Source organism: Phalacrocorax aristotelis, unplaced genomic scaffold (assembly GCF_949628215.1).
Source record: "Phalacrocorax aristotelis unplaced genomic scaffold, bGulAri2.1 scaffold_191, whole genome shotgun sequence".
NCBI lineage: Eukaryota > Metazoa > Chordata > Aves > Suliformes > Phalacrocoracidae > Phalacrocorax > Phalacrocorax aristotelis.
This window is the reverse complement of record NW_027441255.1, coordinates 31,727-49,297: the sequence shown is the minus strand read 5'-3', so window position 1 is coordinate 49,297 and position 17,571 is coordinate 31,727. Positions and strand designations below refer to the sequence as shown.

At 65.6% G+C, this 17,571-nt stretch overlaps 2 protein-coding genes and 2 long non-coding RNA genes across 10 annotated transcripts; all 4 read right to left on the bottom strand.

Moving 5' to 3' along the window:
- Positions 1 to 841: 841 nt before the first annotated feature.
- On the bottom strand, positions 842 to 2,236 carry LOC142051196 (uncharacterized). Its single transcript, XR_012658348.1, has 3 exons — positions 2,148 to 2,236; positions 1,132 to 1,234; positions 842 to 861 (listed from the first exon to the last, which is right to left on the bottom strand). It is a non-coding gene; the product is annotated as an uncharacterized LOC142051196 (long non-coding RNA).
- A 1,744-nt stretch (positions 2,237 to 3,980) lies between these two features.
- On the bottom strand, positions 3,981 to 4,564 carry LOC142051200 (uncharacterized). The gene is made up of 3 exons (XR_012658351.1): positions 4,462 to 4,564; positions 4,236 to 4,373; positions 3,981 to 4,043 (listed from the first exon to the last, which is right to left on the bottom strand). It is a non-coding gene; the product is annotated as an uncharacterized LOC142051200 (long non-coding RNA).
- A 3,926-nt stretch (positions 4,565 to 8,490) lies between these two features.
- On the bottom strand, positions 8,491 to 13,754 carry LOC142051186 (U3 small nucleolar RNA-interacting protein 2-like). 7 transcript variants are annotated; one of them, XM_075080367.1, is made up of 15 exons: positions 13,646 to 13,754; positions 13,436 to 13,518; positions 13,249 to 13,367; positions 13,076 to 13,155; positions 12,919 to 12,960; positions 12,548 to 12,674; positions 12,202 to 12,326; positions 11,856 to 11,948; positions 11,655 to 11,755; positions 11,415 to 11,549; positions 11,164 to 11,226; positions 10,935 to 11,080; positions 10,746 to 10,825; positions 10,309 to 10,624; positions 8,491 to 8,500 (listed from the first exon to the last, which is right to left on the bottom strand). In XM_075080367.1, exons 1-14 carry the CDS (start codon positions 13,715 to 13,717, stop codon positions 10,352 to 10,354), a joined length of 1,539 nt encoding a protein of 512 aa, XP_074936468.1. In that variant the 5' UTR covers positions 13,718 to 13,754; the 3' UTR covers positions 8,491 to 8,500; positions 10,309 to 10,351. The 7 variants fall into 7 exon arrangements, with proteins under 7 accessions (XP_074936468.1, XP_074936473.1, XP_074936472.1 ...); XM_075080371.1 differs by lacking the exon at positions 8,491 to 8,500 and having other exon boundaries at positions 9,871 to 10,457; positions 10,551 to 10,607; XM_075080369.1 differs by lacking the exon at positions 8,491 to 8,500 and having other exon boundaries at positions 9,880 to 10,457; positions 10,551 to 10,624.
- Positions 13,755 to 14,804: 1,050 nt separating this feature from the next.
- Positions 14,805 to 16,829, bottom strand: LOC142051199 (maestro heat-like repeat-containing protein family member 6). Its single transcript, XM_075080384.1, has 5 exons — positions 16,718 to 16,829; positions 16,146 to 16,247; positions 15,702 to 15,804; positions 15,376 to 15,429; positions 14,805 to 15,121 (listed from the first exon to the last, which is right to left on the bottom strand). The coding sequence occupies exons 1-5, from the start codon at positions 16,823 to 16,825 to the stop codon at positions 14,916 to 14,918; spliced, it is 573 nt and encodes a 190-aa protein (XP_074936485.1). The 5' UTR covers positions 16,826 to 16,829; the 3' UTR covers positions 14,805 to 14,915.
- Between the last annotated feature and the right edge of the window lie 742 nt (positions 16,830 to 17,571).

The following is a 17,571-nucleotide window of genomic DNA, read 5'->3' as shown; positions in this document are numbered from 1 at the left end:
GCCCCAGGCAGCGCAGGCTCCTCAGACGGTGGGAGGCAGAAAAAGTGATTCACCCTGGCGTGGCCCTGGGGACAGGAGGGAAGGCTTCAGCCTCAACTTCATCCTCGGCTCTGGCTCCGGCTCCGGCTCTGGCTCCGGCTTCTCCTTCCCTCTGTTTTGCAGCCCAGCCCAGCCCAGCAGCTGGTGCTTCGTGGCAAAGACGAAGCGTGTGGGCAGGTGATGCCCTGCACCACGGGAAAAAGCGGCTGTCCTGCTGCTCTCCAGAGGACGCCAGCTCCTCTGGGGCTGAGGTCTCTTCTCTCCTGTTAGACTTTGGGAAGAGGAGATACCCCAAGCTGCAGAGCACCCTAGGGCTGGGGCTGCTGCTTTGTCTCCGCCTGAGCAGAGTCCTTGCTGGGGGCCGAGTGCCACCTCGTCCATGCCCTCAGCAGCCGGAAGCTCAGCCGTTGCAGGTTAAACCTCGACTCAGCCTTCCTCAAGCTGAGGATGAGGAGCGCCTGTGTTGCCAGGGAGGAGACCAGGAGACTCGTGTCTCTCCCTGCATCTTGAAGGACTGCGGGGACAAAGCAGCAGAGGTGAGGTGACAGCCCTGTGTCCCCTCCAGGCAGGGCACGTTGTGCCCTGTGATTCCAGGGCCAGGAGGGAGCCGGGGGGCGGGAGGCTCAGCTGGGTGCTGCCGGTCAGGAATGTGCCCCTCCAGAAACAGCCCCCTCCCCGGAGACACGCACACGCTGGGAGTAGAGCCCCCCTCTCCCAGGGGGGAGCTCCGTGCCGGGGTCCTTCCTCCTCCCCACTGCCCTCACTCACCCTCTCTGATGTACTGCAACTCCTCGTGCCCATCCACCTGCCGTCCGATGAGCCCTGAGGGGATGCAGCCCGTTGGGGACCCTGCTGCCTGTTGGGGACCCCACTGCCCATTGGAGAACCCTCCACCCAGCCCACCTGGCCAGCACAGCTCCCCGGGGAGGGCTGACCCTGGGCTGCAGCATCGGGGAGGGGATGGATGAGCCTCCTGCCAGCCCCGCCTGCACAGCCAGGGGTGGGACGGGCAGAAGGAGTGCCCACAGGTCCTGCGCTGGGCCACAGGGACCCTGGGAGAAGGAGGGAGGGACCATGGGGCTCGTGGCTCACCAATGAACCTGACAGCTTCCCGCCGCAGGGGCTCCTGCGGGCTCCGCAGGTAGGACTGGCTCTGGCGCAGGTATTCCTTGGCCCTGCTCCTGTTCCTGGCCAGCTGGAGGGAGGAGAAGGGTGCACGGTTGGCGCAGAGCTGCCCCCCAATCGGGCCCTCCCCCCTCGCCCAGGGCCACCCTCCTTCCCCCCAGCAGGACATTCCCAGCTCCCTGCCGTGTGGCATCGGGGTTCGGAGGGAGCAGAGGGCTCCCCAGGGACACTGGGGTGCCGTCCTGCTGGCAGGGTGCCCTTTGGGACTCCGGGGGAGAGGACAGCCTGGGGCAGAGCCTGCTCCAGGAGGGTGCGTACCGCCATGGGGGCACAGGCCTCCCCGTCCCCCATGCTGGGCATGGGGCAGGGCTCACCCAGGGCGCAACCTGGGGGCGCTGGGGCTGTGCGTACCAGCCACTCGCTGATCCTCCATGCCTGCACGGTCTCGCCCAGCTGGGCCAGCTGCCGCCACTTCAGGAACTGTCCAGCACTGCTGAGGGTTTCCTGGGAGGCCTGGTGAGTAGCAGAGATGCCACCACCACCGCCAGGGACACAAGACCCTGTGTCCCCCCTCTTTGGAGGGCTCAGAGCCTGCCCTGCCCGTGCAGGGAAGACGCACCAGCTGGGGACTGATGCTGCCACCGGGTTCAGCACCCTGGGGGAATATAAGGGCAGCCACCCTCTCTGGGTGGAAGCCTGTCAGGCTCTAGTGTTTTGGCCTTGGTGACCCCAGGCTGCTGCAGAGCCACAGCGCCGTCTCTGGGGCTGCAGGGACTCACGCCAGGGGTTGTGCGGAGGGAGCTGGGTGGGAAAGGGACCTAATTCCCCATCCACCCGGGGAGCAGGAGGAGAAAGGCAGCAGCGGGCAGGGAGGTGGGCTGTGCCTGGTGCTAGGGACCCAGCGAGCTAGACCTCATGGCGACACACTTTTAAAGGGTCCAGCACCGCCCTGCCCAAAGAACAGGTCAGGTTGGGAGTACCACCTTGGCCACATTCTTGTCCTCGTCGTGCAGGTGAAAGAGCAGTGGCAGCAGGCTGCCCCACACCACCTCCTTCATCTTCTTCTTTTTGGCATCCACCACAACCACCATTGTGTTTCGGAAGAGCCAGATGGAGAGCTCCCGCACAGTGCTCGACTCCTGGTGCAGGAGAGGAAGAGGACCTCAGTCTCAAGCCTATGGCAAGCAAGGGGCCCAAAACAGCTGCAGGCAGCCCTGCTCCAAAAGGGAGCAAGCTGTGGCATAGAGAAGGTCTGCCCAGGGAGGCTAGGGTCCCTGGGGCTGGGGGTTGGAGAAGGAGACCCTGCGGAGGGCTGGAGGATGCTGCCAGGGCAGGGTGTGCATCGGTGGGGCTCAGCACGTCTGCCAACGTCCTGCAATCCTCGTCTCTGCCACGACAGGGAGGCTGAGCCAGGGTGGGTCCCCGTGGGGGTTTGGGACACAGCACAGAGCTGCCAAGGGCAGCGATGGGGTCTGGGGGCTGCGGGGCAAAGCATCCCCCTGCAGAGCACGGGAGGCATGAATGGAGGTGCCTGTTGAGAGGGGCACGGGTCTCTCCCCCAGCCTTACGTCGCTGAAGAGCGGCTGGAGCTTCTCAGCCAGCGCCAGGGCAGTCAGGCTGAGCGTCTTCCCCTCCAGCAGCCGGAGCAGGTTGCTGAGCAGGGACAGGGCGATGGCGCTGGCATCACTGTCAGCACCCTGCAGCTGCTCCATGACATACGGCAGCAGGACGAGGGTTTTCCTTGCCTGTTGGAGACACACCATCTCCTTTTTGTAAAGGAGCGACCTACCAGAGGGGTGAAAACCCTCTCCGCGCAGACTGGCCTCCCACTAGCTTCTCAGCAGGCAGTGCAGGTCACAAGGGCAAGGTCCTGGCAGACAGGGCTTACCGCCATGGCCGTGAGAAGAGCAGGGCGCAGAGGGTGAGGACAGACAGCTCTGGCTCCTTGCCAGCCCCTTGGCTACCCCCTTCTCCACCAGACCCCCTGGGTAGGCTGGTGGGCAACTGGCGCTGCCTGGAAAGCTGCCCGAGCTGCCAGCAGCCCCTGCCGCAGCTGCTGCGTTTCACCCCGGGGCTCAGCACCCCACGGTCAGGCTCTGCAGACCCCACGCTCGGGCTGGTCACTCGGCCACCAGCACCCCTGCCAGGATGTGCTGGCAGCAGAAGCCCCTTCCCCTCGGCACTACTGCCTCTCTCCTTGCACGGCACAGTCATGGGGCAGAGGGCAGGGCAGGCAGGAGAGCTGGCAGCAGCCGGCACGGCTCCCTGTGCCCAGAAAAGCCCGAGCCACCACGTTACCCGTCACCCACTGCTCCACCCTGGGCTGCTGTCCCGGCTGTCCCTGCTGCCCCCTACTCACCGTGTCGGGCCTCTCACTGAGCCTGAGGAGGCCCCTGAGCACCAGGCTGGGCATCCCCAGGCACTGGCTCTGCAGATACATGGGGAAGATTTCCAGGGCACGGTCCAGCTCTTCACTGAGGCTGGTGCAGCCCAACATCTGAAACACGCACAGCGGGAGCTGGTGAGGTGTGGTGCTGCCTCCAACCACTACCTCAGGGCAAGGATGCTGGGTCACGACCAAGCCCAGGCACAGGCAGCAGGGACTGTGGAGAAGCCCTGTGCCCCACACTCCACCACACTGGTTGCTCGCCTGCTCCTCCACGGCGACAACCAGAGCCCATCTGCTGCCCCAGCTCCCCCCACAGCAGCTGGCATGGGAGAGCTGAGCATCGGAGAGAGCTTGGAACAGTGCCGTCAGGCTCACCTCAACGAGGAAGACCATGGCGATCATCCCCCAGGTGGGCTCCTCCACACTGAGGAGTTCTGCCAGATGGCAGAAGATGGTGGAGAGCAGGGGTCTTGGGGTCTTCATCATCTCCCTGGCAGGGGGAAGGAGGCACCATCAGGCCTGAGCCAGGCAGACACATATCTTTGGGGTTTGCACCACTCTGGGCATCACCCACCTGCAGCGCTTTCTTTGAGCAACGGGAGCCCTCTGCCATCTGTGCCCCCAAGGGAGGGGGTGACATGGGGTGATGGTCCCCGAGGAGCAAGGGAGAAGGGCCTCTCACCTGGCCACAATGCGGACTCCCATGAGGTGGGTCTGGCTGCTGAGCAGGGCATCCCAGCCACCCTGCGCCTCAATGGCCAGCGCCTGGCTCTCAAAGCCCATGCTGCAGAGCAGCACTCTCATGGACTGCACCACAGACCTGCACAAAGAGAAATGCTCAGCTCCCACTGGCACCCCTGCCTTGGCTCCAGGTAGCTGGCAGGGATGAGAGGACAGGGATGGAGCACCTGATGGGACCGAGCAGATCCTCTTGGTGCTCCCTCCAAAAGATGTGCACCTCCTGCACCGTCAACTCCGTGGTGAATGACACTTGGAAAAGCAGTGCCAGGAAAAGCTGGGGGAAAATTGCCTCCACCTCCCGCAGGCAGATGCGCTGCAGGAGGATCTCGCTTACCGTCCTGGCTGCCTGCAGAAGACAGCTAGACACTGAGACGTCCTTACGCCCCTGGGGACGTCAAGGCTTGGGATGGGCAGGGAAGGAGAGTGGAGGCCCTGGACAGCCGAGAGCAGCCCCAGAGGTCGGTGAAGCCTCATCCATTAACTCACAGCCAGGGAGAGGACGCGGGGGTTGTCCCCAGTAGAGGTGGAGGTCTTGCACGGCAACTGGTTCATCAGCCTGCTGAGCAGCTCCTGCAGCACCTTCTCCGCAACCTGGGGCTTGGAGAGCGTCACCTTCCACATGCGCATCGCAACACTGCGGGGACCCGGGGCTCTGTCAGCAGGGACACCCCGGAGGATGGCCAGGCTGAAGTCCCTCGGGAGGGTCTTAGGGCCCCTCTCCCGGAGTGAGAGGACCCCCAAAGGCTGGTGGGCCCCGTACCAGGTACATGTTGGGGAGCACTGCAACAGGCTGGCCACCACCATGCTGGGCTGTTTGTGCATCAGCACCAGCAGGGCCCTCTCCAGGCTGTTGAGGGCTACCACCGCCCTGATGAAGGGCAGGTTTCTGTAGATGGCCCACACGATGTTCAGCACCTGGACGACAGACACAGAAGGGAGTGGGGGTGTCAGCGGGGTGAGCGCAGCTGTTTACCCAGCTCCCACTGGGAGCCGCTTTGCATTCCTGCTGCAGTACGCTGGCTTGAGATGGCATCAGTGCTGGTCAGCCACAGGGCCCAGGGAGGAACGATCCTCTGGTGGGCCCGAGTGTTGGCTGTGCCACCCACGGGCTACTCATCTGTCCCATTGGGAAGGCAGGGTCTGCCACAAGGACTTCCACCATGTGGGCAGCCACCCTGATGCTGTAGGCGCTTGGGGCTCTCAAGCTCTTGATGGCCATGAGGATGATGTCTACCTGGTCAGAGGGCTGGAGGTGGTACTTGAACATCTGTGCGATGAAGGAGAGGAGGGGAGGTTTGTCACCTAGAGCATCACACAGAGCATCTTGGCTGTGCAGTGAGAGTGGGATGCAGAGCCAGGCTGCGCTGGGGAGGAGACCGATGGTGGGGGTCAGGGTTCTGTGGGGAAGCGGAGCTTGCTGCGGGCTTTTGCCTAGCCTCCGCTCAGGAACAGCGTGAGCCCACATCATCCCCACGCATCAGGTGTCCCTTCACTCATGCTGACCACCCCAGGCAGGAGCCGAAGGCACTTCTTACCGAAAAGATTTCGTTAGCGCTGCTTTTTTGCGAGATCTGCCCGTCCTCCCAGAGCTGCAGCTGCCCTGTGTCATGCAGCCAGGGCCACCTGCCTGGGGAGGACGAAAACCAGGGTGCTCAGAGAGAGGGTGCAGAGCTGGAGGTGCAGTCTGAGAGCTTTAGGCAGAAAAGTCACTAGTAAAGAAAGAGGGCACCCAGGCAGGTCTGGGGAGGAGATACCCAGGGAGGGTCTGGGGCTATTGCGAACAGGGGCAAGGGGAAATGGCTCTTTAGACTGCAGGCAGGCAGGCTGGATCAGGCTTTCTCTCACCAAGGAGGGTGGTCCCTGGCTGCCCGTGCCTGGGGGCACCCAGCCCATCACAGCTGCTCTTACTTCTCTGCTGCAGGATGAAGGCATGCAGGTGACGGAGAGCTTTTGCAGCTTCGCGGCGGGTCGCCTTGTCCTTACAGGTGCAGCAGAGGGTGAGGTGCCCAACCAGCCTCCCCAGCATCACAAACCGATGTGTCTTGGAGCACTGATGCCTGAGGACTACAGCTTGTGCGAAGCAGGGGCAGACCTGGAGGAAGAGAGGCAGTGTGGGTACGAGGTGAGCCTAGGCACAAGGTGAGCCCCAGCTGCTCCCAGAGCAGCCAGGCAGCAGCCCACCGCAGGGGACCAGGTTCAGGAGCATAGCGATGGGGGTCTGGGGCTGCCCAGACTGGGAGCTCGGTACCTGCAGCAGGGGTTCGGTGGCGATGAAGTTGGCCAGCCTGGCAATCCGTGCCACAGCCCTCTCCTGCACTGCTGCCAGCTTGGAATCGGTGAAGGGCAGCAGGAGCTGGGAGGAGAAAAGCTGCTGATCTGCCAGGGAGGTGGCATGGCACAGCACGGCATGGCCAGGCTTGCGCCGGGGCAGGGCCTGGGCCCAGGGCACGTGCCCTTCTTGCCCCTCGAAGCAACCTGCTGCAGCCAGGCAGGCCACCGCATCCCACTCCTGCCGCTGCCTCTGCTGCCTTCCACTCACTCGCTCCCCACCCAAAAAAAGGTCCCTCCACCCCCCACCCAAGGAACCCAAGACTTTGGGGTGACCACCTCCCTGGGGACCTGTGGTGGAGGCTCTAGGATGTGGCCCGGGGGAAAGTCCCAGGGCTGGGCTCCCCTTGCCAGACAGGCAGATCCATCTGTGAGGGAGTGTTGGGCAGGACGAACAGCAGGCAGGGCTGCAGGAGCGGGGTGGGCTGGGGCAGGAGCAAAAGGAGCTCTGGCAGCAGCCAGGAGGCAGGGGGCTGGTGGGGAGGCAGCGCAGGGAAGGAGGAACATCTTTGTCCCCCTCCTTGCACCAGGCACTGATTGGGGAGGGGCGGGGCACCACTCAAGCCATGGGTCAATGCTTGTGGGGACCCTGTGCCAAGGCCAGACCTGCAAGATGTTCTGCAGCTCCAGGATGCCGAGGGCACCGGCGCTGCTTACCAGCACCTGCAGCATGCTGTCCATCGTGGCCAGGGTCTGTGAGGGGGACAGAGTCTTGGGGCAGCCCTAGAAGCCTGGGTGGGGTGGGGGGTGGGCATGGCTGCACCCTGCGGTGCCCAGGAAGGGGCCTCGGGGTGGGGGAGCTCCCCGTGGCTCACCCCGTGGCATACCTCGGAGTAGAGAGAAGCCTCAGGGCCCTGGGTGTCCTGCGGAGGGAGGTGGAAGATGCTGCAGAAGCAGATATGGAGGAGTCTACTGCTCATCTCCTGCAGAAGCAGCCCTGCCTTGCTGTGGGGACAGAGAGGTGCTCTTCAGACACAGCAAGGAGGAGACAGACCCCAGGGTTGGAGACCTGGGCTGATCCCCGTGACACTGACACTTGCATTTGGAGGGAAAAGCCTATGGCACCCCTTGCCCTGCTGTCTGCCTCCCTCTTGGACCCAGGACTGGGGGTGGCCCCTGCCTGGGAGAGGTGCCGTTAGGGCTGCCCAGCAGTGGGGAGGCCAAGCTGGGGGCTGCGGCAAGTACCTCATGGAGGCGATGGTCAGCATGGCTTGCCGCCACACCACAGTACCCAGGTGGTCAGTGGGCTCCTCTTGCAGCAGCACCTGTGCAGCACAGCAGGGTGGGATGGATCGGGATGGGGCAGTCTCCCTTGCCCATCAAAAGCCTGCGGGGCTGGCAGAGCCCAGGTGCCACCATCCCAGCACTCCCTCCCCACCCAGTGGTCCCAAGCCCCATGGTGGGAAGGGCTGTGCCCATCACAGAACCACAGGCTGGCCGAGAGACCTGCAAACGTCATTGGGTCCAAGCCCCAGCTCCAGCCAGGCCACGCAGCTGGCTTTCAAGCATCTCCAGGGATGGAGACCCAGAGCAGTGCTCACATGCACCCCACTGCCCGGCTGAGCCCTCTCCTGCCCCCAGGGCTCTGCCCACTGCCCACTGCCCCTGCCTCACCTCGATGGCCTCCACCACCTCCAGCAAACAGAAGTAAAGCATGTCCCATGTTGTGGAGCCCGCGCTGCTGGTGCTACAGATGGTGTAGATGGAGGCCAGAAACTTCAGCTTCTCCTCCTCTTGCTGCCAGCCAGGGAGGGGACAGGCGGCCAGAGAGCGTCAGGGGGGTGAGACAGGTTGGGGGGGAGGGGGGCAGCACAGCCCCCAGCACCTTGCGAGCGTGGGATGGGGGCAGAAAGACTGGTCAGGAGACATGGGCGCAGCCTCATAGAATTGGCCTTGGATACCTTTGGTCTGCTCCTGAGGAAGGCTCGGATGATGTCCAGGTTATCCTCGTTCTGCCCGGGCAGAGCCAAGGTGGAGCAGCACGGATCTGGCCGAGAGAAGGCAGGCAGGGCTGGGGGGCGAGCAGGGGACAAAAAGCCAAGCCCTCTGCCCAGCTCCCAGGGATGTCACCAGTCCTGGCTCAAGGCTGGGACACAGGTGTCCCCTGTGAGCCCCAGGGGCGAGGGCGCAATGCTGGAGGGCAGCATGGGGAGGGGGTCTGGCGTGCCCAGGTGAGGGACAGGCTACCACCGGCTGGCAGGGAGGATCCCTGTCCCGGGGTGCCGTGACAGGGATCCTCCCTGGCCACTGTGCCATGGGAGCCCCGATGCCAGCCTGGCTGGGCAACGCGAGCGCGGGACCGGGCAGGGACGGGCAGGCAGCCCCCTGCCCGCAGCGCCTGCACACTCACCCGCCTGCAGCGGCTGGACCTTGCACATCTCGCTTGGCTTTGGCCCGAAGTGGGGAGCCAGGGCAGCTACACCCTCCTTCTCCCCCCAGGCCTGCCTGGGCCTGCTAGGGGGTCTCCCTGCCATCCTGCGGAGGAAAGGGGTGAGGGGGACCCTGTGCCCCACAGAGCTGCCCTGCCAGGGGCAGTGGGGCAGAGGTGGCCATGCTTGGGGGGCTCTTTGCTCTCACCCTGTCCTAACACCGTCCTCCCAGACACTGGGGGGGACAGCACTGGGTGATCCAGGGTGTCACAAAGTGCCCCAATAGCACTCCCCCGGGGGGCACCCCCAGAGTGCCCCCTTCCCCTCTTCCCCAGGACCCCTCCTTGCCCCGGGCGGGGGGGGTGTGAGACTGACTCCCTCTTCCTCCTCCTGCTACGGGGCTGGGGTTTACCTGTAGCAGGGCACCCCCCTTGTCGCAGGGACCCCTCTGTACCCTGTCCCCTTGCTCCCAGGGGCTGGTGCCGCCCAACCTGCAGCTGGGCTAAGCTGGGCTGCAGCCCCCAGCCCCTCGGGCACGCTGAGACTCTTTTCTCTTCCACACACGAGGCCCGGGACGAGGCCCGCGGGGCTCCCCTCGCTCGAAGGCTGCTGGGCACTCGGAGGGGCCGGACGCCCTCCCGTGCGCTCAGCCGCAGGGACGCACAACTGCGGGGGGCGGCCGCGTTCCCCGCTTACTAGTTGCCACGCGCCTGGAGGGTTCCACCAGCTGGCACCGGGCGGGGGGGGCCGGGGTGGGACGGGGCTCCTCGCTCCCCTCCCCGGGGCACAGGGCCCCGCCGCGCGCATACTGGTTGCCACGCGCCTGGAGGGTTCCACCTGCTGGCACCGGGCGGGGGGGGCGGGGTGGGACGGGGCTCCTCGCTCCCCTCCCCGGGGCACAGGGCCCCGCCGCGCCGTAGGAGCCGAGGTGGGGCCCCCGGGCCCGGCGGGGCCAGCGCCGAGGTGGGTGGGCAGACAGGTCGGTGCCAGGGGACGGGCAGGAGGAGGCAGGGGGGCAGGCCAGGGCGGCAGGAGCCGTGGGGCATTAGACATGGTAATTTAGGTGAATAAAGTGGATTTGGTTTGGTTTGGGTTTTGTGTTGTTCTTTTTTTTTATTATTTTTTATTTAAAACAGAGTCCTCCAGAGCTCGGGTCTAGCCAAAGCTGAGGGAGGAGGGAAGACCCACACAGAGGGCAGAGCCGCAGCATGACATGGGTGCCAGCCAGGTCAGGGGGCCACGCTCCATCCCCCGCTCCGGCGCTGCCGGCCCCAGGAGGGTGGTTGCACGAAGGACATGGGGCGCAGCACCAGGGACAAGGGTTTCATGACCCAGGTGCAGCGGCTCCGGGGCCAGCGGGCTAGGAGCTGTCAGGGACATGGGAGCTGGGGGCTGTAGCCCTCCGCTTCAGGGGGATGATGCAGATGCTGTTTTTGGCTTCTTTGATTCTCCACCACCGGCCAAGCCTGCAGATGAGAGAGATGGGGGTCACCCTCCACCGAGCCCTCGAGGCAGTGGAGGCTGTGCCCCCAGCCAGCGCTGGGGAAGGGGGACGGTACCGGTGCTCCTGCCCGAGGCCGGCCACCAGGAAGTCACCGGCTGCCGAGAACTCGAGGCTGTTGACAAAACCCACCTGGAGGGGACAGGGCAGGGTGAGAGGCTCACGCAGCCTCCTCCTGCTGCCCAGGGAGGGGAGAACCCGCCGAGAGACACCCCCAGCCCAGCTCCAGCATCCCCAACCTCCTGACCCATACCAACGGGATAGCCCAGAGGGGCTCCAGCTTCCGAAATCCCTCACTGCACTTCCAGAGCTTCACATTAGCACTGTGGGAGCCTAGGGTAGAGAGAGGAGACTGCCATGCACCCCAACCTGGGGCAGGGGCAGGGGCAGGGCAGACCCCCTGCACCCCCAAACCCTTGCTCCAAAGCAGCTGGCCCCACACCTGTAGCCAGGAGGTCACTGTTGCGCAGGGCAGCCACCGCTGAGATCCAGTACGGCTGCTGCACACCCTGGGCGTCCTGCATGCCGTGCGCCTGCCGGGCCAGCGCCAGCGGCTTCTTCTTCGCCAGCCCCCACAGGGCTACAGACCTACCAGGGAGGGGAGGCATGAGGGGGTTGCAGGAGGGGGCTTTGCCTACCTACCCCAGGCACTGTCGCGGCCCCGTGCTCACCCGTCATCGGCACCCGACACCATGTGCTCCTCGTTGATGAGCTGGATACAATCAATGGAGCCCCTACAAAGAGAAGGGGCAACTACCATCAGTTACAAGCGTGCTTTGGGATTCTGCTTAGGAGACAAGGGCTCACCGGGACATCAGTGTCTCCAGTATGCCAGCAGGCTTCTGGTGGTGCTTGGCACCCTCACACCACTGCCCCAGCCAGACCCACCTGCCCACAGCCCCCTCTCCCGCCCCAGACCTACTGGTGCCCATAAAACACGAGCTGTGACTCCTCGGGGATCTTCCAGAGACGCACGGTGCCGTCCCGTCCCCCCGCCGTCACACAGCACTCACGGCTCAGGCTGTCCAGCCCCGTGATGACATCCTGGTGCCCGAACCTGGAGGGGAGGTGGCAAAGAGCTGCGGCAGGCACAGCCCCCCGCCACATTTCCTCCCCCAGGTGAGGGAGGCTCAGTGGGGTGTGTGTTTCCCCAGGCCCTTACAGGGTCTCCATGTCTGCGTTCTCCGCCACGTTCCAGACCTTGACGCAGCGGTCATGGGAGGCACTGTACAGCTGGTGCGTGCCCTTCCGGAAGGACAGGCCCTGCGGACGGACAGCCGGACATAGGGGGAGTGGTGAGGGGCACCGGGGAGGACAGTGCTGCCTGGCCCTGCAGGCGTCGCAGCCAATGCCCCCGACTCACCGAGACGGCATCGCGGTGCCCAGTGAAGATGTGCAGGCGCTTGCAGGTGGCGGTGTCCCAGACCATGATCAGCTTGTTCCTGTCTCCCGTAGCCTGGCAGAACACAGGGGATACCCAAGACCTGCCCCACGAGGACCCACCACACATCCCAGCCTATGCTCCCACCCCATGTGCTTTGGGGGGTCCCAGGGACGCCTTCTTGGCTCCAGCGGAGGTAGGGGCTGCTTGAAGCCAGCAAAGTACACCTGGGCACGAGATACCGCTCTCTGCAGGACCCCAGGAGGAGATGCACTCCCCACCAGCACCCCTCCGCCACACGTGGCAGCACCAGCCCCCTCTCCCGTACCAGGTACTTGCCATCCGATGAGATGGCCATGCAGAGGACGTGGGATGCATGCCCCATGTGCCGCTCCTCGGTGCCCTTCTTCCCCCCAGGCACCACGCACAGCCTCTTCCCGCTCTCCACCTCCCCTACGGGAAAGGCATCGCCATCACGCCCTGGGAACCTCCCAACATATTGGAAAGCACCAACAAGCCTCCCACAGAGCCCAAAACGATGCACGTGCACATCCCCGGAAGGGGCAGGGGCCCAGCCACCTCCACAGGCACCCACGCTCCTGCTGCTGCAGGGTCCCTCCCTGCAGGGTTCAGGCTGGGGGAACAGCCAGTCGCGGCCCCAAGGGAACACTTGCATTTGATGAGGGAGCCGTCCTTGGAAGCCGAAAAGATGAACCTGTCATCTGGAGAGATGACCAGGCAGGTGACGGGCAGCTGGTGCCCCCGCAGCACTCGAATGCTGGCTGGATCTGGAGGCTGCACCTGCAGGGAGAGCGGGATGTGAGCTGGGCCTCCCTCGGTCCCTTCCCCCGGCATGGGAGTACCCAAGCACAGCACCCTCCCTCCTCCAGGGCACCAGCCCCCGGCACCCTGGGCAGAAGGAGGGCCCTGGTCCCGGAGCCAGCACCGTAACTCGGGGTGCCGGCCCTGGCTGTGCCCGAGTGCCCCCCAAAGCCGGCACTTAGAGCCTGGCAGCCCCCCGGCGCCCCCAGCGCTGGGCACTTACGTCTTTGGCGACCAGGCGCTGCAGCCGACCCTTCTGCTCCAGCTGGGCAAGAAGCGGGAGGCTCAGTGGAGGCGGCCCCGGCCCCGCGGGAGCAGGGCAGAGCCCGCCGCCGCCGCCGCTGCCGGGACTGGGGGGACGCGCCCGCCCCGCTGCTCACCACGTCCTCCTTCAGCCGGTCGCCGATGAGATCCGCCGGATGCGTCTCCTCCTCCTCCTCTGCCGCCGCCCGCTCCTCCTCTGTGGCGGACGCGGGGCGTGAGGGCCGGGCTCAGCACCGAGGGCTGCACGCCCCTCTGCCCCACCGGGGTACCGGCACCGGGCGGCACTCACCGTGCTGGCGGAGCTCCTCCAGGTACAGCTTGGCCAGGCGCAGCTTCTTCTCCTGCGGCGTCTCCTCCACCTCCTCCTCTACCGCCGCCTCCCGCCGCCGCCGCCGTCCCAACGACGGGCTGCGGGGACAGGCGTGAGCACCGGCACCGGCACCGGCACCGGCTTCCCCCCGCGGCGTGGCTTGTACCTCTCCGGCTCGGAGTCGCTGGACACCTCCTCGTCGACGGGCCGGACGGCCGCCGCCCGCGACCTCCTCTCGGCGCCCAGGACCTGAGGAACGAACCGGGGTGACCCCAGGGACGGAATCGGACGGGACGGGACACGGACACCGACCAGAGCGACCTCGCAGGGACAGTCACTCCGCAGCCCCCTCCGCCCCGCCCGGCCCGGCCCTCACCGCCGCCCGCGGCCGCCGCCATCCCGCCACCCCGCGTGGGGCTTTGGCCCTACAGCTGCCCGCCGCCGCCATGCTGCCGCTCCACGTGCTGCCCGCCCCGCCGGCTGCAGGGGCGCGCCCCGCGCCTATTGGCTGCAGCTGACTAGGTCCCCCTCCCGCCGCGCCTGCGGCCCCGCCCCCGCTTCCTATCGGCGGGCCGCGCTGTCACTCGAGTAGTGACGACTCCGCCGCGCCCCCCGGTGCTGCTGGGCCTGCCCCCTCGGCGACACGGCCCGCCCCCTGGTGCTGACAGCCACGCCCCCTCAGCGGCTTGCCCCGCCCCCGGTGCTGCTGGCCCCGGCCTCTCGGCGCAACGACACGCCCCCTGGTGCTGCCTGGCTTCTGGTCCCGTAGCACGGCCTTTGCGGGCTCCCAAGGACCCCGGCCTTGGCTGTCGCCGGGGGTAGTGGTGGGACGGCCTGTCCCGGCGATGCTCTAAAGCGCTAAAACCGGCTTTTGTTCGGAAGCTTTATTTTGCGCCTTTAGTGTCTTGTCTCTGGCACCTGGGGAGGCGTGGAAGGGCAGCGGGAGCACCCTTCGGCTGCTCCAAGTTAGGCAACAGGCTCGCTTCCTCAAGGATAAGCAGCCAAAGAGTGTCACCACGCGTACCCAGAGCATCCTGGAAGGGCTGCTGACTGCTGGCGGGTGGTCTCCCTTTTGGAGATTGCTCAAAGGCGACGGCTCCCCAGAGGGCTTGGTTTCGCTTAGTGACCTCTTACCATTCCTCTTGGGACTTCCAACGTCCCTGGGTGGGAACGGGCGCAGGGCCGGTGGGGATGGGTGGCATGGGCAGGAGGCAGAGCTGCCCTTCCTGCTGGGGACACGGAGGGGACAAAGCTGCCAGAGTCAGAGCGTTGGTGGCTTTGTAGCTCCCGCACTCGGCCACGTCGGCCCCAGGCAGCGCAGGCTCCTCAGACGGTGGGAGGCAGAAAAAGTGATTCACCCTGGCGTGGCCCTGGGGTTGGGAGGGAAGGCTTCAGCCTCAACTTCATCCTCGGCTCTGGCTCCGGCTCCGGCTCCGGCTTCTCCTTCCCTCTGTTTTGCAGCCCAGCCCAGCCCAGCAGCTGGTGCTTCGTGGCAAAGACAAAGCGTGTGGGCAGGTGATGCCCTGCACCACGGGAAAAAGCGGCTGTCCTGCTGCTCTCCAGAGGACGCCAGCTCCTCTGGGGCTGAGGTCTCTTCTCTCCTGTTAGACTTTGGGAAGAGGAGATACCCCAAGCTGCAGAGCACCCTAGGGCTGGGGCTGCTGCTTTGTCTCCGCCTGAGCAGAGTCCTTGCTGGGGGCCGAGTGCCACCTCGTCCATGCCCTCAGCAGCCGGAAGCTCAGCCGTTGCAGGTTAAACCTCGACTCAGCCTTCCTCAAGCTGAGGATGAGGAGCGCCTGTGTTGCCAGGGAGGAGACCAGGAGACTCGTGTCTCTCCCTGCATCTTGAAGGACTGCGGGGACAAAGCAGCAGAGGTGAGGTGACAGCCCTGTGTCCCCTCCAGGCAGGGCACGTTGTGCCCTGTGATTCCAGGGCCAGGAGGGAGCCGGGGGGCGGGAGGCTCAGCTGGGTGCTGCCGGTCAGGAATGTGCCCCTCCAGAAACAGCCCCCTCCCCGGAGACACGCACACGCTGGGAGTAGAGCCCCCCTCTCCCAGGGGGGAGCTCCGTGCCGGGGTCCTTCCTCCTCCCCACTGCCCTCACTCACCCTCTCTGATGTACTGCAACTCCTCGTGCCCATCCACCTGCCGTCCGATGAGCCCTGAGGGGATGCAGCCCGTTGGGGACCCTGCTGCCTGTTGGGGACCCCACTGCCCATTGGAGAACCCTCCACCCAGCCCACCTGGCCAGCACAGCTCCCCGGGGTGGGGGCTGACCCTGGGCTGCAGCATCGGGGAGGGGATGGATGAGCCTCCTGCCAGCCCCGCCTGCACAGCCAGGGGTGGGACGGGCAGAAGGAGTGCCCACAGGTCCTGCGCTGGGCCACAGGGACCCTGGGAGAAGGAGGGAGGGACCATGGGGCTCGTGGCTCACCAATGAACCTGACAGCTTCCCGCCGCAGGGGCTCCTGCGGGCTCCGCAGGTAGGACTGGCTCTGGCGCAGGTATTCCTTGGCCCTGCTCCTGTTCCTGGCCAGCTGGAGGGAGGAGAAGGGTGCACGGTTGGCGCAGAGCTGCCCCCCAATCGGGCCCTCCCCCCTCGCCCAGGGCCACCCTCCTTCCCCCCAGCAGGACATTCCCAGCTCCCTGCCGTGTGGCATCGGGGTTCGGAGGGAGCAGAGGGCTCCCCAGGGACACTGGGGTGCCGTCCTGCTGGCAGGGTGCCCTTTGGGACTCCGGGGGAGAGGACAGCCTGGGGCAGAGCCTGCTCCAGGAGGGTGCGTACCGCCATGGGGGCACAGGCCTCCCCGTCCCCCATGCTGGGCATGGGGCAGGGCTCACCCAGGGCGCAACCTGGGGGCGCTGGGGCTGTGCGTACCAGGCACTCGCTGATCCTCCATGCCTGCACGGTCTCGCCCAGCTGGGCCAGCTGCCGCCACTTCAGGAACTGTCCAGCACTGCTGAGGGTTTCCTGGGAGGCCTGGTGAGTAGCAGAGATGCCACCACCACCGCCAGGGACACAAGACCCTGTGTCCCCCCTCTTTGGAGGGCTCAGAGCCTGCCCTGCCCGTGCAGGGAAGACGCACCAGCTGGGGACTGATGCTGCCACCGGGTTCAGCACCCTGGGGGAATATAAGGGCAGCCACCCTCTCTGGGTGGAAGCCTGTCAGGCTCTAGTGTTTTGGCCTTGGTGACCCCAGGCTGCTGCAGAGCCACAGCGCCGTCTCTGGGGCTGCAGGGACTCACGCCAGGGGTTGTGCGGAGGGAGCTGGGTGGGAAAGGGACCTAATTCCCCATCCACCCGGGGAGCAGGAGGAGAAAGGCAGCAGCGGGCAGGGAGGTGGGCTGTGCCTGGTGCTAGGGACCCAGCGAGCTAGACCTCATGGCGACACACTTTTAAAGGGTCCAGCACCGCCCTGCCCAAAGAACAGGTCAGGTTGGGAGTACCACCTTGGCCACATTCTTGTCCTCGTCGTGCAGGTGAAAGAGCAGTGGCAGCAGGCTGCCCCACACCACCTCCTTCATCTTCTTCTTTTTGGCATCCACCACAACCCCCATTGTGTTTCGGAAGAGCCAGATGGAGAGCTCCCGCACAGTGCTCGACTCCTGGTGCAGGAGAGGAAGAGGACCTCAGTCTCAAGCCTATGGCAAGCAAGGGGCCCAAAACAGCTGCAGGCAGCCCTGCTCCAAAAGGGAGCAAGCTGTGGCATAGAGAAGGTCTGCCCAGGGAGGCTAGGGTCCCTGGGGCTGGGGGTTGGAGAAGGAGACCCTGCGGAGGGCTGGAGGATGCTGCCAGGGCAGGGTGTGCATCGGTGGGGCTCAGCACGTCTGCCAACGTCCTGCAATCCTCGTCTCTGCCACGACAGGGAGGCTGAGCCAGGGTGGGTCCCCGTGGGGGTTTGGGACACAGCACAGAGCTGCCAAGGGCAGCGATGGGGTCTGGGGGCTGCGGGGCAAAGCATCCCCCTGCAGAGCACGGGAGGCATGAATGGAGGTGCCTGTTGAGAGGGGCACGGGTCTCTCCCCCAGCCTTACGTCGCTGAAGAGCGGCTGGAGCTTCTCAGCCAGCGCCAGGGCAGTCAGGCTGAGCGTCTTCCCCTCCAGCAGCCGGAGCAGGTTGCTGAGCAGGGACAGGGCGATGGCGCTGGCATCACTGTCAGCACCCTGCAGCTGCTCCGTGACATACGGCAGCAGGACGAGGGTTTTCCTTGCCTGTTGGAGACACACCATCTCCTTTTTGTAAAGGAGCGACCTACCAGAGGGGTGAAAACCCTCTCCGCGCAGACTGGCCTCCCACTAGCTTC

Coding starts and splice junctions, on each gene's coding strand:
- LOC142051199 (XM_075080384.1), bottom strand. CDS start 16,825: ATGGGGGTTGTGGTGGATGCCAAAAAGAAGAAGATGAAGGAGGTGGTG. Junction 15,805..16,145: donor GGAGGATCAGCGAGTGCCTG/GTACGCACAGCC, acceptor TCCTCCCTCCAG/CTGGCCAGGAACAGGAGCAG. Junction 15,122..15,375: donor GTTGCAGTACATCAGAGAGG/GTGAGTGAGGGC, acceptor TTGTCCCCGCAG/TCCTTCAAGATGCAGGGAGA.
- LOC142051186 (XM_075080367.1), bottom strand. CDS start 13,717: ATGGCGGCGGCGGGCAGCTGTAGGGCCAAAGCCCCACGCGGGGTGGCG. Junction 11,081..11,163: donor GTGTCGGGTGCCGATGACGG/GTGAGCACGGGG, acceptor CCTCCCTGGTAG/GTCTGTAGCCCTGTGGGGGC. Junction 10,826..10,934: donor CAGTGACCTCCTGGCTACAG/GTGTGGGGCCAG, acceptor TCTCTACCCTAG/GCTCCCACAGTGCTAATGTG.